Source organism: Phodopus roborovskii, unplaced genomic scaffold (assembly GCF_943737965.1).
Source record: "Phodopus roborovskii unplaced genomic scaffold, PHOROB, whole genome shotgun sequence".
NCBI lineage: Eukaryota > Metazoa > Chordata > Mammalia > Rodentia > Cricetidae > Phodopus > Phodopus roborovskii.
This window is the reverse complement of record NW_026126407.1, coordinates 7,275,081-7,293,005: the sequence shown is the minus strand read 5'-3', so window position 1 is coordinate 7,293,005 and position 17,925 is coordinate 7,275,081. Positions and strand designations below refer to the sequence as shown.

The 17,925-nt window shown below is 38.8% G+C and overlaps 1 protein-coding gene across 1 annotated transcript in view; it reads left to right on the top strand.

Moving 5' to 3' along the window:
- Window positions 1-17,925, top strand: part of Smyd4 (SET and MYND domain containing 4) — a 48,891-nt gene that overhangs the window by 9,729 nt on the left and 21,237 nt on the right. The window contains exons 3-4 of the mRNA XM_051180014.1: window positions 11,240-11,384; window positions 16,002-16,091. Of these exons, the coding sequence (XP_051035971.1) occupies window positions 11,240-11,384; window positions 16,002-16,091 (235 nt within the window). The remainder of the gene's footprint in view (window positions 1-11,239; window positions 11,385-16,001; window positions 16,092-17,925) is intronic.

Here is a 17,925-nt window from a genome sequence, read left to right as displayed (position 1 = left end):
TCTAACCCAATTCCCAAGAAAGTGCTTATTCCTGTCTGAAACCTCATGAGACAGCCTGTGCTTTGTATTCTGTCAACATTCTGTTCCCAGCTCTCACAGGAATAGACCAGTAAATTCAGTTCATAGCATCTGTGCTCTCTGTAGCCTGTTACTCCAAACTTCTCTAGACATCTCCCCTAAACCAGATCTGAGGCATCTGAACTCCATCACCAGGTGAAACCATCGCAGCAGCCCTACAGTCAGCACCGCCTTTCTATGTTCAGTTTTTCATTGTCATAACAAAATACCTGGTAAAGCCCAAGGGAGGAAGGTTTGTTCTGACTTATAGTTTCAATAGTCTGGCTGTGTGGCTTTGAACCTGAAGGAATTCAGAGTATCATGTGAGTAGGAGGAGCTTGTAGCAGAAGAGGCCGCTCACTGTATGGCCACCAAGAAGCAGAGAAAGCAAAGGACCAACAACAAGGTAGACCCCTTCCAGGGCATGCCTCCAGTGACAAACTCCTGTAGCTAGGTCTCACCTTGTTTCTGCCGCCTCTCAGTAATGCCTTCAGATTATCAATATATCAATTAATTAATCCATTAATTAGTTAGATCAGAGCATTTCTGATCCAGGCACTTCCTAAGAGTCCCACCTCTTAGTTGAAGGCATTGAGGACCATGCCTTCAACTCAGGAGTTTGGGGGGAACTTTTCACATTCTTATTCTTTCAAAGATTTATGGTCAGAGAGCTTTCTGGTTCTTTTGTGTATTGGCACATGTTTGCACATAAATACATTTTATAGCTTTTTATTTATTCTCCATTAGATTATATTGTGTGCATTGTTCTGTGGCAGCTTTTCAACATCACACCTTAATCTTCTTAACAGCCATGTGATATAACTAGAATAGTATAATTATGTCCCAATTTAGTTGTTCTTTTTCCTACTGATGAGCAATTAAGTATTTTTTGTTGTTTGGTTTTGTTTCACTACTACAAAAACTGCTACAGTAAACAGTCTTTATGTGTGTTTTTTGAGCACATACTTAAGAAATTAAGATAGACTCTTAGAGAATTGCTCCACCTGTGGTTATGGGCATCTTAAATGAATAGCTATTGCCATATTGTTCACCAAAAAGCCTTTACCAGCTTCCCATAAACAACATGTGAGAGACATTTCTCTCATTCTCACCAACATTCCAGAACAACAGTCCTTGGGTTCAGTCCTCAGAACCACAAAACACAAAAAGAACAAAGGGGGGGGAATGCTGGTATTTAATGGACAGCTTTCTGATCACAAGCGAAATAGTATCCTTTTTCAGGCATTAAGCTCATCTACATTGCTTCTATTGTGTCCTTTGTGCATTGTGCCAGTGGGTCATATTACATCAATCTATAAGACTGGCTATTTAAATATTTGCTATACTTCACTGTGTATGTTACTAATTTTCTCTTTTAAAACTTTATGATATCTTTCATTGTACAGTCAACCATCCATTTCCACAGGATCTCAGATGGAAAATATTAGGCAGGAAAAAGAATCCCAGCAAGTCCTCCCACAGTCAAACTTGAATTGAATCACACATACTCACTGTACTGAATCCATGTACCTGACATGATATGTAGGCACACCCAGTTAAGCTCCCTGCTTGTCACAGATCATCCTCTCTCTCCAGCACTCAGTGTCCGAGCAAGTCTCTACATGTGGTGCGCTGATCATATATAGGTTCTTTTTTCTTGTCCTTAATCACTGGACCATACAACATAACAACCATGTTATGTTATCTTAGGTATTTATGTTATCTTAGGTATTCTAAGAAATATATGGGAACCAATGGAAGAGATCATACCTAGCATACCTAAAAGCTTGGGCTTGGTCCCCAGCACCCCCTCACAACACACACACATACACTAGAGCTGAAATTAATATTGTGTGTGATTGGTTAGTTTTTTGTGAACTTGACACATACCTAGACATATAGGAGTAGTAATATGAATTGGAATTGCCTCTATTGGATTAGCTTGTGGACATATCTGTGGAGCATTTTCTTGATTGCTCATTGCCCCCACTGTGGGCAGCCCTACATCTGGGCAGGTGATCTTGAGAAGTATAAGAAAGGCAGCTGTGCAGAAGCCTGGGAACAAGCCAGTAAGCAGCCTTCCTCCATGGTTTCTGCTCCAGTTCCTGCCTCCAGATCCAGCTTGATGAACTCCTATCCTGACTTTGCTCAATGATTTAGCGTTATCAAGTCATGTAAGCCAAATAACCCTTTCCTCCCTTGGTTGCTTTTATCAGGGCTTAATCATAACAACAGAAAACCAAACTAGGATGGTATTTTAATCTTTTTACAAAATGATTTTTCTACAGCATTTATTGAATGACCCATCTTGTCAGAATGCCATAGTTATTGAAAATTAAGTTCCCGTGTACTTTATAAATTTGTTTCTAGATTCTGTGTGCCAGAACCAAAGAGTTTCAATTGCTATAACTTCATTCATTTTATAACCTTTCAAGTTTCAAGTTAACAGAAACCCAGCCCAAATTTGATATTTATAACTATGAAACTAAAATTTTCAAGAGCAGATATATTTTCAGATTGCCTTATATACAAAGGCCCAGAGTACACCATCAGACTTCATATTTCTTTAGCATCTAACAGACTTTGCATTTGGTAATGCTGTACCCACTCTTAGCCCAGGGCACACTCACTTAGCTTACTAACCCCAGAGGGGGAGATCTTCTTTCTGGATAGTTTCATTGAACAGTTCTTGGAAGGCTTCCTTTGGCTGTCCTGGAAATCACTCTGTAGACCAGGCTGGTCTTGAACTCACAGAGATCCTCCAGCCGCTGCCCTCCCAATTTCTGGGAGTAAAGATGTTCTCAGCTATGCCCAGCCATGGGGATAGATTAGCCTAACTTTGATTTCCCACATATCCCTTTGGTCTAAGATGTGCAATTCCTCTAATTGTCCAAGCCTGGTGTGATATGGAGGTCAATCCTGTTTCCATTCAAGGAACAGTTTCCTCACAGAGATTTATGAGTAGGAGGTAACGGGCACTCAAAATGCAGGAAACCAGAGGCAGATGGATCTCTGTGAGTTTGAGGTCAACTTGGTGTAAAAGTGAGTTACAGGACAGCCATGACCACACAGAAAAATTCTGTCTGAGAGAAGCTAGTAATTATAAATAATAATAGTAGTAGTAGTAGTAGTAGTAGTAGTAGTAGTAGTAGTAGTAGTAATCAGGAAACCCTCCAGTACAGATGTGACTTCCTGGCTGTATGATTAGGCCAAGATGCACACATCCACAGCCATTACCCTTCTTTGGCACCTTTGTTATTTTATATACATTTCCCCATGTGAACTTTAGAATTGGCTTGTCGAGTTTCATAAAAATGTTGTTGGGCTCTTGATTGGGATTGTGTTAAATTTATAGATTCATTTAGGGAGAGCTGACATCTTTACAATATTAAATGTTTTCATCCAAGGAAAAGGTTGTCCTGCCACTTACTTGGGGTTTCTTTTATGTCCTTAAGTAAAGGTTTATAGTTTTCTTTATATAGGTCTTGCACATTTCCTGCTAGATTTATTTTTACTTAAAAGGTTTCTTTTGTTGTTATTGTGTATAAACATTTTCCCCCAACTGCATTCTATAATTGGTGGTTAGAGGTTATAAATAAAAGGTAGAATTTTTAATAAATTGCTGTATAAATGTCTGCTTTGGTGTACTATAATATTGTTTCATTGTTGTGCCAATCTACTTAGCATTTTTTGGGTTAAATAATGATATGTATACATAGTAATTCTTTGATCTGGTATTGGTACTTCTTACTGACTTTGTAATCCTCTGATCCAGCATTGGTACTTCTTATTTTTTGCCTTTGATAGCATACATACATGTTGACTACACATATGCTGTAGTCAACACTCATGCACATTTAGGATAGATTATAACATGCAGCTTGCTTCAGTTCAAGGGAATTGCCTTATATTCCTCAATGCTAAAGTTTTTTTTTTTTTTTAATCACAAATACACTGAATTTTACCAAGTTTTTCAAAATATCTTGAGAAATGACCGTTTTTCTGGTTGTTTAAATAAGATTTTTATAACTATAGTTAAATAATATTAGTCTACATATTTCTTCTGTTCTTTTTGTCAACTCTTGGAATCAGAGTTGTGATAGTCTCAGAATGAATCAGGAACTTACTCTCTCTTTCTCTGTTCTTAGGTTGCTTGCTTATATAATGAAAGATGGATGTGTACATCTGCTAGCCAGGCCTTACACACAATAGATGTCTGCTGCAACCTTCCGAAACAATGCTACCATACCAGTTAGAGACCATGTTCAAACACATGAGCCTTTGTGGGATTTGTCACAGTCAAACATAACATTGTTATCTAAGAAAAGATTGTCTGGAGTCAAGACCATGATGTGGAAAACAGAATCAGCTGACCTGAGCTAGTGAGAGGTCACTGACTCAGGTCTGACAAATGGGGAACCTGCATAAGATCAAATTAGACTCCCTTAATATAGGTGACTATGGTGTGACTGGGACAATATATGAGGCCAAGGCAGTGGGTCCAAGATCTAACTCTAATGCACAAACTGACTTTGTGGAGCCCATTCTATATGGAGAGATACTTTGTCCAGTCTGGACACAGGGTGAGAGATGCCTTGGTCCTGCCTCAAGGAGATGAAGAGACAGACTTAGTAGACTTCCTAGAGGAGCAGATGGAAGGAGGGGGGTAGTAGGGTGAGCAGGAGGAGAGGAGGGAGGGGAAACTGGGATTGGAATGTAAAAAATAAATTAATAAAAATTAACTAAATAAAAAGAGGAACAAAGATACACCTCAAAAACAAAAAAGGAAGAAAGAAAATATTGTTGCTACTAGCAAGCAGAAGCCTAAAATTATCTAAAGGTAAACATTGGTGATAGCTGTGCTTATTCTTCCTCCTTTTTTCTTTCTTTCTTTCCTTGAGACAAGGTCTCACTGTGTAATCCTAGCTAGCCTAGAACTTGCTGTGTAGGCCATGCTGGCCTCTGTCTTCTGAATGCTGGTGTTCAGGGTGTATACCACCTCATCTAGCCTACACTTAATTTGAAATGGTTAGAGAAAACATGAATTTAAATATAGATGAATGCCAGTTACTAAATTATTACTTCCAGTCTTACTTTGTACCTAGTCTAAGGCCAAGGCAGGGATTTTCCCTTTGCAGGCTGGCTCCATTGAGAGGCTTTTCTTCTCTTGGTTTTGCTGGAGAGAAGGGAGAGTGGAGGAAAGGAGAAAAGCAAGTGGGGAGGGAGGTCCCCACAGCTCCATATATTTAAATGCTTGCTCCCTGGTTGCTAGAACTGTTTGGGAAGGATAAGGAGGTGTGGCCTGGTTGGAGTAAGTGTGGCCAGATGTAGGAGGTATGTCACTAGGGAGTTGGGTTTTGAGGTTTCAAGAGTTCATGCCTGCTGCCTACAGATCAGGGTATAGCGCTCTCAGCTGCTACTCTGGCACCATGTCTTGTGTTTCCCAGTGTGATGATCATGAACCAAATTGCAAGTAAGCCTCCAAGTAAATACTTTCTTTTATACAAGTGGCCTTGGTCTTTGTAGCTCTTCACAGCAAAGTAACCCTAACTAAGACATCGAATAAGAGAGGGTGTTATGTGACACTATTCCTGCATCACTAAAAGCCCACTCCAGCATGGAAAGCTCAGGAAAGCTAGAAACCTACAGTTCATAGCACAACCTACAAGCTGTCCCTTGGAGCTGGCCCAGTATGTCTGAGCGTCTTCCAGGGAGCTAGTCTCAGCTGATCTGATAGTGTCTCTCCCTAGTCCTTACAGCTTCTATATGCTTGAGGAAAGAAAGGACCTTGTGATCCAGTCAGTTTCAGAGAGTTAAGCTACTGAGCTGTTTACTTCCTGAGTTTACAAGCTTCCTGCAGGATGAACTATTTCACCTCCCCATGGAACATCTTGTGTTTAAGGAGCTGACCTCAAGGTGTAGGCTTTTTTCTGAAGAACTTGATGGTGACAGAGGTTAAGGCTGGAGGAAGGATGGAGTTAGACTTTTATGCCATATACAAAATTAAGTGAAACAAAATATGCAAACTTAGAGAGCTACAACTGTGAATCTCTTAAAACAGAGCCTTCATGGCTGGTTTGACAGTGATTACTGGATGTGTCAATAGCATGGCCAGTGAAAGAAAAAATAAACTAGACCTCATGCAGATTAAACTGTTGAGAATCAAAAGACAATATCAAGAGAATAAAAACATAGCCCACAAAATGGAAGCAAATACTTTTTAATCATTTTTATCAGAGTATTAATATCCAGAGTTAATGAAGAACTCCCACAACTCAACAACAATTTTTAAAAATCCAATTAAAAACCAGGCAAATAACTTGAATCAACATTTCTCCTAAGAAGATGATACACATACAGCCAATAAACATGTAAAATGATGCTTTACAACATTAATGATCAAGGAAATTCAAATCAACACTGAGATAAGATACCACTTCACAGTCATTAAACAGCTGCTACTCAAAAACAAAGCCAGAAATGTTGGTGAAGATGTGTAGAGATGGGAACCCTTCTCGTAGCCAGTGGGAATGTAAAATGATATAACCATTATGGAAACTTGCTTGGAAGTTAGAGAATTATTGCATGATGCAGTAATCCCACTTCTGGATTTATACCCAAAAGAATTAAAAGCAGAATGTGAGCAAGTATTTGCATATCAGTGTTCATAGCAGCATTATCCACAGTAGTTAAAAGTGGGAACCATGTTGTCTTAGTCAGTTGTCCTCTGACCTCCACATGTATGCTATGCGTACACTATATGCTTGTACACACACACACACACACACACACACACACACACACACACACAAATGCACAAAAAATAAAGACAGCAGTTATAGCTAGCAGTGGTGGTGCACGCCTTTTAATCCCAGCACACAGGAGGCAGAGGCAGGTGGATCTCTGTGAGTTCAACACCAGCCTGGTCTAAAGGACAGCCAGATCTATACAATGAAACCCTGTCTCACAGTAGGGGAAGCGTGCTACTCTTGTAGAGGACCTGGGTTTGGCTCTCAGCAACTCTATGTTGCTTCACAACTAACTGCCTTTAACTCCAGTTCCAGAGATCCTGACGCTCTGGTCTGGCCTCTTCAGGAACCTGCATGCAGGTGGTACACATACACTCACACAGGCACACAAGTATGCACACACAGTTTTTTTAAAGGTTAATTTATTTGTTGTGTATATAGTATTCTGCCTACATGTATGTAAGCCTGCAGACAAGAAGATGTTGCAGATAGTTTTTCTCCCCAGCCTGGTCCCACAGCTGCATCAGCCCCAAATGAACACTCAGAGATGAACGTTAATTATAGTACTATTGGCCTTTGGTTGGACTTCTTATTGACTAGCTCTGTTTTAATTATTAATCCATTCTATCAATTTATGTATGGCCATGAGGCTATATGGCTTACCTAGTATTTCCAGGCATGGTATTACTCCTCTGGCAGCATCGCTACTCTGTCTGGTGAGCTCACTCTGCCTACCTTTTTCAGAATCCTCCTCCTCTCCTAGCCCCGCCTGTCTTTCTGCTTGGCCAATCAGTATTTTATTCATCAATCAATAAGAGAAACATATACAGAATAACATCCCCCATCAAGAAGAGGGAACCAGATCTCATTATAGATGGTTGTGAGCCACTGTGTGGTTCCTGGGAATTGAACTCAGGACCTCTGGAAGAGCAGTCAGTGCTCTTAACTGCTGAGCCATCTTTCCAGCCCATACACATACATTTTTGAAATGAGTCTTTATTTTTAAAAATTAACAAATAATACCCAACTGTGGTGGCACATGCCTTTAATCCCAGCACTGGGAAGGTAGAGGCAGGTGGATCTCAGTGAGTTCAAAGCCAGCCTGGCTACAGAGCAAGTCCCAGGACAACCAAGGCTATGCAGAGAAACCCTGTTTCAAAAAATAAAAAAAAACCCTGAATGCATAAATAAAAACAATAGTTTTTAGCAACTTTATTATTTAAAAAAACTTATAAATAAATAAAACATTACACACCAAAATTAGCCAGATCCAAAGTCTATTCAACTCATTAAACTCCTGTACAGCTAGAATAGGCACTCAGAACAGAAGCTGTGGAGCTTCACATTAAGTTTTCACTTTCCAGCCATAGTGATAGCACATGCCATTTGTTCTAACATTTAGGAGGTGGAGATAGGAGGATCTCTATGAGTTCGAGGCCAGTCTGGTCTACATAGTGAGATCCAGGACAGCCAGAGCTACATAGAGAAACCCTGTCTCAAACAATTCAAAACAAAATTTTACATTTTCATCATTGAATATATTTTATGTACTTATCTACCACCACCACCAAGAAAAAAAAATCCATAACAGATTTAAAATATATCTTTTTTCATGGCACATATGCAAAGAAACATAGTTTATTCCTTTGAGGCAGGGTATCATCTTGAACCTGGTACGTGTTTATCTTTTTACCCAAAGCTCCAGTGACCTCCTGTGTTTGGCCCTACTCAGTGGCAGGCCCATACTTATTCTGGTGCTCATATTTGCATAGGCCAAGGAGATGGCTCAGAGTAAAGGTACTTGTAACCAAGCCTAATGATCTAAGTTCAGTCCCTGGGACTCAAATACATTTAGTAAGAGGAAGCTAACTCCTTAAAGTTGTCTTCTGCCCTCTGCTGCACTGAGCCATACACATGACCTACATAAGCAAATGAATGTTTAAAAACAAAATTCTGTAGCTTTGATAATAATTCCTTCTCCGAATGAAGTTACCTAAGAGAAGTTTTACCTTTTCTTGTCATTTAGGGAGGGGGTGTTTATTTGTTTTGTTTTGGTTTTTTGAGACAAGCTGGCCTTGAACTCTATATAGACCAGGCTGGCCTCAAACTCACAGAAATCTACCAGCCTATGCCTCCTGAGTGGTGGAATTAAAGGTATGTGCCACCATACCTAGTATCTTGTTATTTTGTTGATGTTCTTACTTTTATTTTCTGTGTTTTAGTTTATGGCATTATGGTCAAAAAGTATAATATAAATTATTCTATCTCCTCATTTGAAAATATAATATTAAGTATGTATGTTGTCGTAGTTAGGGTTTCTATTGCTATGAAGAGACATCATGACCTTGGCAACTCTTATAAAAGAAAACATTTTATTGGGGTGGCTTACAGTTTCAGAAGTTTAGTCCATTATCATGGCAGGACATGGAGGCATGCAGACAGACGTGGCACTGGAATTCTATATCTTGATCTGCAGGCAACAGGAAGTGAGGTGTCTTCCATACTGGGAGTAGTTTGAGCATAGAAGACCCCAATGCCACCCCCAGTGACATACTGCCTCCAACAAGGCCACACCCACTCCAACAAAGCCACACCTTCTAATAGAGCCACTCCCTTCAGGGGCCACTTTCTTTCAAACCACCACATACGTGTATATTTTTTACTAATATATCACGTCAAATTCCACTATATGAAACATTTGTGGGACTAGAGAGAGGGTTCAGCAGTTCTTAGCTCCGCTTCTGGAGGACCTAAGTTCAGTTCCCAGCATCCACCTTAGTTGGATCACAACCAACTGTAACTCCAGCTCCAGGGAATCCAACACCCTCTTCCAGTCTCCATGGAAACTTGCACACATGTGGCACACACACACACATACACATAAAAATATTTTTTAAAGAAAATAAAATCTTTTATCAGCATTTGGGAGGCTGAGGAAGGAGGATTGTGGGTTTGATGCCAGCCTGTGTTATACAAAGACCCTGTATCAAGAGGAAAAAAATATATTGAAGCTGAGAGTAATAGTACATGCCTTTAAAACTGCTGAAAACCCTCGGTGAATGGCAGAGGAAGGTGGGTCAGAAAGTGAATGTAGAGGTGTTAGCACTTAGGCAGGCAGTCTGGAAGGACATCACACAGGAATTCTTTGGACTTTGTTTGCAAATAAACCTAGTTATTTCAAACTAGAAAGGTGTTATTTAATTTGTAAATTTATTTTTATTTTATGTATATGAGTGTTTTAACTACACATATGTATATTCAAAACAGGAGAGAGATGCTGGTTCCCTTGGAACTGGAACTATAGTTGGGGGTAAACTGCTATGTTAGCGCGCTGGGAACTAAACCACTGAGCCAGCTCTCCAACTCTCATTTATTATTTATCTGTTTATTTTGAGACAATATATCACTGTATATTCCTGTTATAGAATTTGCTATGTAGACCATGCTGGTCTCAAACTCATAGAGATCCACCTGCTTCTGCCTCCCACAATTTGGGGTTGAAGGAGTATGCCACCACACCCAGAAAGTATTTTTTTAATTATTTATTTTTTTTGTGGTTATGTGTGCGCTCATGCATGCATGCCATTGTGTTCATATAGAGATCAGAAAACAACTTGTAGGAGTTCTTTCCTGCCTTCATTTAGATCCCAGGATCAAACTCGGTTGTCAAGTTTGGCAGCAAATGCCTTTGCGCACATGCACATGCGTGCGTGTTGTATGCCATGTGTTTGAAAAAAATCTTACTGTCTTGCTTAGGCTAGCCTCCAACTTGTGTTAATTCCTGTTGCCTCAGCTTCTTGATGGCTGGGATTACAAGTCTGCACCAAATCTTCAGTGTTTTTTTTTTTGTAATTTATTTTTATTATTTTTAATTATATGTATGTTCCTGTTGTGGGTATGTGTGCACATACCCACAGAGGTCAGAGGTGTAAGATGCTGTTGGAACTAGAATTACAGATGGTTGTGAGCCATCTGATGTGAGCGCCAAGTGAACTTTGGTCCTCTCGATAGTGTGTGTGTGTGTGTGTGTGTGTGTGTGTGTGTGTGTGTGTGTGTGTGTTTAACTGCAGAGCCATCTCCCCAGCCCTCCTCTGTATTTTCCACACAGTGTAACTGGAGAGCACTCCTTGATGCAAAGATTCCATGTATTATATCACTTTTCACCCAGGCTTTATTGTGATGTGTGCTCCAAGGGATGATTCATTGACACTAAGTGTGAGATAAAGAGTCAGACATTAGCACTCAGCTCTAAATGGATTTCCCTGTCCCTCTGTCTCTGAGACCAGGAAGATCTCTCCAGTTGGATTACATAGTGCATATAGCCCTGTACACACTGCTCTCAGCCCCTTGCTGTGTTTTCAATGGGGATTTCAGAGCCTTACTTGAAATAACAAATTTCTCCTTTTTGTTTGTTTCCTTCTTTCTTCACAAAGACCTGAAGATGAGGTGTTTTTAAAGCGACTTTCTAGTGCTTACTTGGTGGAAAAGGACTATGATGCTCCCCTTTTCTACAGAGAAGAAGGAAACAAAAAATTCCAAGAGAAGGACTATACGGGCGCCGCAGTGCTATACTCTAAGGTACCGTGCATGCAACCCAGCAGTTGCACAGGCATGTTCTGCAGAAGTTAAAGGCATAGTACTGAATTTCATAGCAAATGGGGGTTTGTTTTGTTTTGTTTGTCTACAGTTTGGATTGTATTTGGGGGAAAATGATAGAATTCTATTGTTGATTATATTCTCAAACCAAGGATCATTTATATATCCTAAGTTTTGGAAGATTCTTCCCATTTTCCTTCAGACCCATAGTAGCCACAAGTTTATTGGCCCTTTGCCCTGCTTTTCCAGGTGGTAATTCTCACTGAATTATATGCCAGTTTTGTCTGTAGAACTGATGAAAATTTTAGCTTGCTAGTCCTAATTTAGTGAGCAGCTAGATTTTTAGCTAGCCACATGCTAGCTTACCACCATATTAACTTAGGGTGAGCATGGTGGCACTTGCCTTTAATTCCAGCACTCAGGAAGCAAAAGCAGACAGATCTCTATGAATTCAAGTCATCATGATCTACGTAGCAAGCTCCAGGCCAGCCAAGGCTATGTAGTGAGACCATGTCTCGATAAAATAACCAGAATGAAAAGAAAATAAGTGGATTTGCCATAGCCCAGCCAATCTAGGTTTCATTGATCATCAGTTAACATATTTTGTTTTGTTATTTGGTTGTTTTTGCCTGTTTGTTTGTTTGTTTGTTTTGTTTTGTTTTTTGAGACAGGGTTTCTCTGTGTAGCCCTGGTTGGCCTCAAGCTCACAGAGATCTGCTTTTAGGGGCAACTACTGCCTGATCTGTCAGTTAACACATTGTAATTAGTGACAGTCAATAGATACTTTATATTACACTAACCATGCTCAAGCTATATTTTTTAATTATTTTATGTATATGGGTTTTTTCCTACATGTATAACTGTGTACCACATGTGTGCTTCATGCCTGATGAGGCCAGAAAAGGACACCAAATCCCCCGGGATTACAATTACAGACTGTTGTGAGCCACCATTTGGGTTCTGGGAATCAAACCCATGTCCTCTGGAAGTACAACCAGTATTAACTGCTGAGCCGTCTCTCCAGCCCCATCAAGCTAGATTGTGAAGCAGAATCATGACTTTTAACACTGTGTTACTCTTACTGACCTGAGAAAATTCCTTCTATTGCTTTTTCAGAGATCTATATGGGCTTAAAGCAAGACTGTGTCAGACTCTTGATCTGTGATCTTACATAGTAAAGAGTGGGTGAGCTTAGCATGTAGCATACTCCTGTAGTCCAGGTTTCATGGTGGAAAGAAGATCAGGAGTTGAAGGCCAGTCTTAGCTTTGTAACAAGTTTGAGGCTAGCCAGAACTGTATGAGACCCTGTCTGAGAAGGGAAAAAGGAATGTGGGGGGGGGGGAGGGTAAAAGTGAGGTGTTATACCACTTGCCAGCATGTGTGAAGCCCAAGGTTTGATTCCCAGCACTGGAAGTCAGGGTATTGTATCCCTCCTGGCAAAAACTGTCACAGCTACAACAGACATTCTACAAACATAAAAGCCATACTTTGTAATGGTGTAATAAAGTATCTGGCTTCAGTTTTATGCCTTTACAACCTAAATGTGATCCCATGGAAAGTTGTTCAGGTAAAACATGTAAAATAAGAAAGGAGGGGCTAAAGAGATGCTCAGAGCTGGAGAGCACTTGCTGCCCTTGCAAAAAAGACCATGGCATCCCACCTCAGGGGATCCCAAACCCTCAAACCCTCTTCTGGCCTCCACAGGCATCCACACTCATACATGCACATAATTTTAAAAATAAAATGAAACTTTTAAAATGAGCTCTAGAATGAGTTTGACATCAGCCTGGCTACATGAGACCCTGTCTCAAGAAGAAAAAAGATGAAGGTTTGTTGGATGGAGTGGGAGATGCACTTCCTATTTCACAAGCTGGTATTTTGGTGATTACAGTACTTTGCAATTTTATAGAGAGCTGCTATTTTCTTTCTTTTTAAAGTAATGCTTGTTGTTTTTGCCTGTAAAAGTAATAAATGTTACTTTGGAAAATATAGAGAAGTATAAAGAGTAAAAAAAAAAGTCATAACCAGTGATAAGTACTGTTAACATTTCTACTTATACCCAGCCAGCCAGCCTTTCTCCTGTGAGAATGTGTTTTTCTTTTACAAAATTGGGATAATGCTGCACTTACTGTTTTGTAACCTGCTCTTTCTCTTCAACAATTTATTGTACCCATTTTCTCATGGTATTAAATTTTCTGCTCCAAGTAATTTTCCATAGCTAACTCAGTGTTCTATTACAGAGAAGAAATGTACTTAATTTAACATCTAATACTGGCATATTATTTGGCTGTATGATGCTATAATAAGCATCTTTCTGTATAAATATTTATGTACAACTGATTTCTGTTTAGGATGATTAGTAGAAGGGTAAAGTGCTGGGTCAAAGGAGTATTTTCAAGCCTTTGATGCTGATGTTGAATTGTTCTCCAGGAAAGAACTAGTTAATATCCATTCTGACAGAATATGAGAATGCTCATTTCTTCATATCTTAAGCAACACTGGTTATTATTATATATTAATATTTTATTAGTATTTTATCTTTATTTTGGGATTAAGAAATATATTCATATAGTTAAATTTCAAAAGTTGCAATATATAGTGTGGTTTCTTTTTTTGTTCCCTAGTCTAACCTCATTTCCATCCCTGTAAGTTCAAAGCTAGCCTGGTCTACAGGACAGCCAGGACTACACAGATAAACCCTGTTTCAAAATACAAATATATATGTATATGTGTATATATGTTTTGTAAATATGTTATATTTTTAGAATTGACGACATAGATCAGTGTTATAATGCTTACCTAGCATGCATGAAACTCTGGCTTTTAAATCTAGCACTCTACCCCAAAACATTGACTATATATTTCTAAACTATATCACAAGTTATCAGACTAGTTATACTGACACTAGCAATATAATGAGGGTGCCCATTATCCCACTCCTTTGTCAAGTAGTCTGTTTTTGGTTTTATGTTTTCTTTGACAAAGTGATGGATGAAAAAGTATTTCAGCTAGCCTAGAACTCAGAGATCTGCCTGCTTCTACCTCCCAAGTGGTATACACCTTTAATCCCAGTGCTAGTCTACATAGTGAGCTCCAGGACAGCCAGGACTACATAGAGAAACCATGTCTCAAACAAAAAAGCAAAGAGCCATTTGTATGTCCCATAAGGACTGTTCATACCGTTTGCATATTTTTATTGTCTTGTTATTGACCTTTTGAAACTTGTTGAAGGAAAGTTAGCTCTTAGGGCTGAAGAGATGACTCAGTGGATAAGAGCACTGGCCACTCTTCCAAAGGTCCTGGGTTCAATTCCCAGCACCCACATGACAGCTCACAACTGTCTATAACCCCAGTTCCAGGGGATCTGATACCTTAACACCAATGCACATAAAATAAAAATTAAATTATTTTTTTAAAAAGTTAGCTCTTTGTTTATAATGTGAAATATATTCAGCCTAAAGTTTACATTTTGATATTGCTTTGATTTTTTTGTATTATAAGAATACGTGTGTTTGTGTGTGTGTGTGTGTATGATACATATCTTAATTACTAGAAAAGGAACCCAGAGCTTCATCTTGCCACTAAACTCTCTCTGTAGCTCTTATGGACTCAAGTTTATTATCCTTTTATGATTTCTAAAGTTTTGTTTTTGTGGTTTTTTTCTTTTTCTTTACTCTTTTTTTTTTTTTTTTTTTTTTTTTTTTTTTTTTTTTTTGAAGCTGGGTTTCACATAGCCAAGCGTAGCCTCAGACTTTGTAGTGATTAAGGCATGTACCACCATACCCAAAACATCTGGCTTTTTTTTTTTTATTGTAGTTAGAAAGGGATTCCTCCAGCATCACTTTTTTGACTCTTCATAGTTTCTTCCAGTTATTACACTTGCGTTTATTACATTAAGAGTTTGGTCCATTTACATTGGACCTGGAGGCACAGGCCTGTAATCCTATCTACTTGGGAAATTAAGGCAGCGGGATCATAAACTCAAGGTCTGCCTGGGAGACTGAGTGAGTTCAAGGTCACCTAGATAAACTTGTAGGCATGGTAGAAACTCTCAATATTGCATCTTAATTTCTCAGTGATCTTCAGATGTTTGCTAAAGGTAAAAATGAAAGAGAAGTAGCTAGAACAGAAAGGTTCTGTAGGCAGAGTTTTCCTATCCCGACCATAACTGACTTGGAGACTTAATATAAATTATAAATGCTGGGCCAATAGCTCAGACTTGTTACTAACTAGCTCTTACAACTTAACCAATGTCTATTAATCCATGTGCTGCCCTGAGGCTTGTAGCTTTTACCTCTATCCCATTTTGTATGTCCAACTCATTTTCTGGCTGGCTGGCTGCTCCAGACTCTGCCCTTCCTCATCCCATCATTCTCAGTTTGGCTTTCCTGCATAACTTTATCCTGTTCATCTTTTGACCAGTCAGCTTGTTTATTAAGCCATTCATAGTGATATATATTCATACAGTGTACAGGATTATTAAGATTCAGTAATTTTTTTTCAATTCCATTCAGTCTTTAGTAGTAGATCCCTCATTATCAGAAAAGATTAGAAATGCTACTTCCCATTTGTTCCTTTGATCAGCTCATTGTTTTTCAGGGAGTGTCGCATTCAAGGCCTAACACTGAGGATATTTCACTGTGCTATGCCAATCGTTCTGCAGCCCTCTTTCATCTGGGTCAGTATGAAGTGAGTATTGAGTTACATGGTGTCCTCCCTGTGGCTTCCATGGAAGATGAGGTCCTGTCTGTTTCTTCTGCACACACTGAAGTTAGTTAGCTAGGAAACACTAACATCCACCAAACGAGGTCCTCTGACTCATGTCACCTCTCACAGGTGACCATGAAGAATAGTGCTAGTTGGCAAGAAAAGGCTATGGCACTGTCCATAGAGCATGGATTGGATCGAACAGGCCAGTCCTTCTCAATGTCCATATCAGCCAAATGTGTTGCTAATGGTACTTTAGATTCCAAGTGTGTCAAGATATTAGCTTGTTCATTTGTTTCTTTTGAAACATGAGGACTGGAGAAATGGCCCAGTGGTTAAGAGCACTGGCTGCTCTTTCAGAGGACCTGAGTTTGATTCCCAGCACCCACATGGTGGCTCACAACAGGATGTAATAGCATGTCCAGGGAATCTGACTTCCTCTTCTGGCCTGCAGGCACCAGGCAGACATGTGGTGCACAGACATATATGCAGGCAAAACACATAAACATAAAATAACAGTTTAAAAAAGGGAGAAATTAAATAAGTAGGACATGCTTAAGATTATCCCTCTTATTACAGCTCTTGTACAGTAAACATCTTCTAATCCTCTAATGCTGCAGCCACAACAAAAACAACAGGGGAGCATTGTATCCTTGGAATGTAAGTCAGGAGATGACAAAATGACAGATCTAGGTTTTAGGAAGATACCTGTAAGCCCAATGAAATGTATAGTAGAGAGGACTAAGGACAAGCACTAAAATATCATTCCATCCATGTATGAAATCTACATACATTCAGTTATACACTAGAATTGAGGATTATTAAAATAGTTACATGTTCACACTCAGAGCCCTTCACAGTAAAATAGAAGGGCAAGAAATCTATCTAGAATTGTAATCCTAACATGTAGAAGACTAAGTCATGCTGTGTGTTTGTAGCTAGTCTGGGCTTTGTACTTAATACTGTCCAATCAGAGCTTCTACTAAAAATTGAAAAACAAAAATCCAATAATCTTGGATTTCTATTTTCTTTTCTTTCCTTTTTTTTAATGGAGTATGCAGATGTCTCTGATTTTGTTCAGATGATTACAGAACCTGAAAAAGCTGCTGCTTCTATTAATGAATAACTTACTGCTATTATTTAATTTTTAATATATGTATATATATATATATATATATATAAATTTGAATTTTGGGAAGCTTCAGCTGTGCTGTAAACTGTGGAGGAAAAAAAAAATCCCAGTGTACCATGTTAAATTGACAGTGTACAAAAATCAACAGCCATATTGGTCTAGATATGTTAAACTTAATTTTTCCATTTATACAGATGTAATACGCTGTATTACTTATTCAGAGTCTTATCTACATGAGTTTGATTACAGAAAATAACAAAATATTCTTTGAACAATGAAAAAAGATCCAAGAATCTAACTCTGGGTCCTACAGAAAAAAAGACTAGACTCCTAAGAATGGGTTTAGAAGAACATAGCAAGAATTTACCCCTTTGTCACCTCCTAAGTTATTGTCTGTTTAACTTCTAATAATGATAACCATTTATTAGTCACACCCAGAATTTCCTTTCATCATTAAAATACATTACATTATCTTATCCCTAAAATGACCCTTCAATGTATTGTCTCTTTCAGATGAGAAAACAAAGACATTGCATAACTTAACTTGCTTGCCTAAGATCACACCTAGCCTCTTACTATTCATAGTAAATACACATTTCTTTGACTTTAAAACCAATTTTTTTTCTTTTTTTTCTTTTTTTTTTGTTTGTTTATTTCTTGAGACAGGGTCTTAATATGTGACTC